General features: G+C 50.1%; 1 protein-coding gene across 2 annotated transcripts in view; it reads right to left on the reverse strand.

Annotated features, from left to right (window-relative positions):
• Abhd1 (abhydrolase domain containing 1) overlaps positions 1-1,557 on the reverse strand; it is a 6,099-nt gene extending 4,542 nt beyond the window's left edge. For both annotated transcript variants that reach the window (XM_023710952.1, XM_004627545.2), the window contains exon 1: positions 1,363-1,557. In XM_023710952.1, coding sequence (XP_023566720.1) covers positions 1,363-1,476 — 114 coding nt within the window. In that variant the 5' untranslated portion in view covers positions 1,477-1,557. The remainder of the gene's footprint in view (positions 1-1,362) is intronic.
• Positions 1,558-3,072: the final 1,515 nt, after the last annotated feature.

The following is a 3,072-nucleotide window of genomic DNA, read 5'->3' on the forward strand; positions in this document are numbered from 1 at the left end:
AGCCTCCCAAAAGCTGGGATTACAGGTGCACGCCACTACACCCAGTCTCAATTGCTGTCTCAGCACAATCCGGCATGGCTGGCCTGGTCCCTGCGCCTGTGCTTGAATCTGCTGAGCTATTTGGCCGGCCCTTACATTTGGGTTTTTAAACTTTATTAGGGAAAGTACTTATTTGGATGGTAGGAGTGAACTCAAGCTAAGTATACTGTACTACTGAATCATATCCTTAGCCCTGACTTAAATTATAAACCATAAATTTGTAAATCATGAATATTTTCAATGTAGAAAGCTCTGAAAATATAGAAAAGCCTAGGTAACACTAGAATTTTCTACAAGTCTTTTAAAAGTCTTTTGGGACTAGATACTGAATCCAGAGCCTCCTGCATGCTAAGCATGTGCTCTACACTGAGCTATGTTGCCCAAACTATTGGGCTCAAGTGATCCACCTGCCTCAGCTTCCCCAGTAGCTGGGAGTACAAGGCATGTAACCAGTTCCTGCAAGATGTTTTGTTGGTGTTTTGTGACAGGGTCTCGCTATGTAGTTCAAACTGGCCTTGAGTTCATTATGTAGGCCAAGCTGGCCTTGAACTCACAGTGATCCTCCCCACTCAGCCTCCCGAATGCTGGGATTACAGGGATGCACCATGATGCCCGGCAAGACTTTTAAAGAATTTGAATCAATAGGTTGCTTCTTAGACTCTTCCTAAAACTGATTTTAACCAAAAAAAATTAGCTTTTCTTAGATATGTACATGATATACTTTATGTAAATGTCAGAAAATTTCCAAATTGATCGAAACCAGCCTCTTCAGAATTTCTCAACGCAGTGAAGTCTAGACCTTAAAACAGCAGAACACACAAGCACAGTTGTGGTTATTCATCAGTTCCCAAAGACAGAGAATTCAGCTAGCCCTTAAGAGGGGCAAAAGCCTACTAAGCTGATGTAGACACCAACTGATGCCAACACCACGTTGGCAGCTGGCCACAACCACCTAGGCTTTGGGTTCTATCATTTGGTGCAGCCAATAAGAAACTCAGCTAGATCACCTAAAAAGAAAAGGACAGCAGAGAGTGCGCATCTGGTACCTCTGGATGCCTTGCACGCTACTACCTTTCCCCAGATGCCTTCTACATTACATAGGCAGCACAACCCTTCAGGTGCCCAAAAGGCTCAGCCAGCGTAGGGAGATGATGCAGAGGGGAAGCAAAGAAGACGCTCCAACAGGTGACAAGAGCAACTTTCATTTGGGGAGGGAGGTCCAATCATTCAAGCTTTCACAAAGCGCTCAAACCCAGCTTAACCCTCCTCCTTACCCTCTGAGGACCCCAAACCTGCCGGCCACAGCACTGGGCCCGCACCCACCTGGGGCACACGTGCCCAGTAGTAGCCCAAGTACAGGGCCACGCCAAGAGCCAAGAGCAGAGAGAAGGTCTCTGTCCAGGTGCCGTGCGAGAGATTCAGAAAGGAACTCAGCATCTTTTACACAAAAGGGTTCCAAATCCCAGGTTTGCGGCGGTCTAGAGCTCCTGAACCACCGCTCTTCCGCCGGCAGGTTGCCGCCGGGCCCGCCCTCTACATGCCATTGGTCGGTCTGTGCAGGTTCCGCCCCCAATATAGCCTCGCCCTCCGGCAATGTGGGGCTGGGCGTGGCCAGAAGCGGCGCTGGGAGTGGCCCGGGACGGTGCTAGGGGCGGTGCTGGCGGCGGCCAGAGGCGGCGCCAGGAGCTGCGCTCGGTGTCCGCGCAGAGTTCACCCGGAATCTGCAAATCATCTCCAGCCTCCTCGCCTCCTCCCGCCCTCCTCTCGCCCTCTCCAGCCTCCTGCTTTTCCTGCACTGTTACAAGGGGTGCAGCCGAAGGACGACCAGCCTCCTCTGCAGCTGCCATCTTGGAGCGGGCTACCTCTGATTCTTTCTTCTGCAAAGTCTTTCCTTGCTGGGGCTGACACAGGTTGCTTCCTCGAGTTCCTACCCACCCCGAGTTGGACCAGCAAGGGGCACACACAGCCCTCCTGGGGGATATTTTGTGTTGTCACCCAGAGTATAGCCATTCATAGTGACCCTCACGCACGGGACACAGCCACTGTCCAATTGTTACACACGGCCAAACGTATATATTCAGGTTTCAGTCGCTCTGTGGTGACATTTCACCTCCCTCCCCCGCACCAGGTTAAAGTCACGCAGGCTTACCACAGTGTCACATACAGTCCATTTCCCGCCAGCGGTAGTCATGATCTAAATCCATTTTGTCCCTGGCTCTATTTGTTCCCCTCCCTTTTCTGAGCCACTGTCTTACAGTTACTTGGTTGCTAAACATCTTTATGACAAGGGACAAAAACTAACCCCAAGCAACAGCAAGTTCTCTGTGAAACAAATCATCCTGTGATATTATATAGGGCTAAGTTAGGTAGAAATTAATAGTCAGTCAGAAAGGGACAAGGACCAGGGGGGAATCAGTGCAAAAGATTTTGAGATGCATATCAAAATTGCAGTTGAGGGGCCAGAGAGATGGCTCAGTAGAATAAGCTCTTCCCTGGCAAGTGCAAGGGTCTGAGTTCAATCCCCGGTCAGCCGTCTCAGCGCCTGCCTAGCAAGTGCAAGGAACTGGGTTTGGGACTGGCCAAATAACTCAGTGGATTAAAGCACCTGCAAACAGGCGCAGGGGCCAGGGGTTCCATCCTGAGCCTGCTGCGCGACCCTGCCCTCGGGGCACGCTGAGATGGCAACTGAGACTGGGTGTAGTGGCTCGCACCTGTAATCCCAGCTCTTGGGAGGTTGTAAACAGGCCCATCACTACGAGTCCGATCTAGTAGTGACACCCTGAACGCCCTGTAGGCCCTTTCCTAAAATACAAAAAAATAAAATAAAATAAAATAAAATAAAAAGGATCCAGGTTTGATCCCAGGTACCACATGCCATGCCTGCCCCAGACACCATGCTGGCCACCCAAACTAGGCATGGTTGCACATGCCTGTAATCCCAGCACTGAGGAAGCTGAGACAGGATGATCACTATGAGTCTGAGCTGCACAGCAAAACCCTATGCCAAATAAATAAACGATAAAAAAAAAAAAA

Source organism: Octodon degus, unplaced genomic scaffold (assembly GCF_000260255.1).
Source record: "Octodon degus isolate 3935 unplaced genomic scaffold, OctDeg1.0 scaffold00019, whole genome shotgun sequence".
Taxonomy (NCBI): Eukaryota; Metazoa; Chordata; class Mammalia; order Rodentia; family Octodontidae; genus Octodon; species Octodon degus.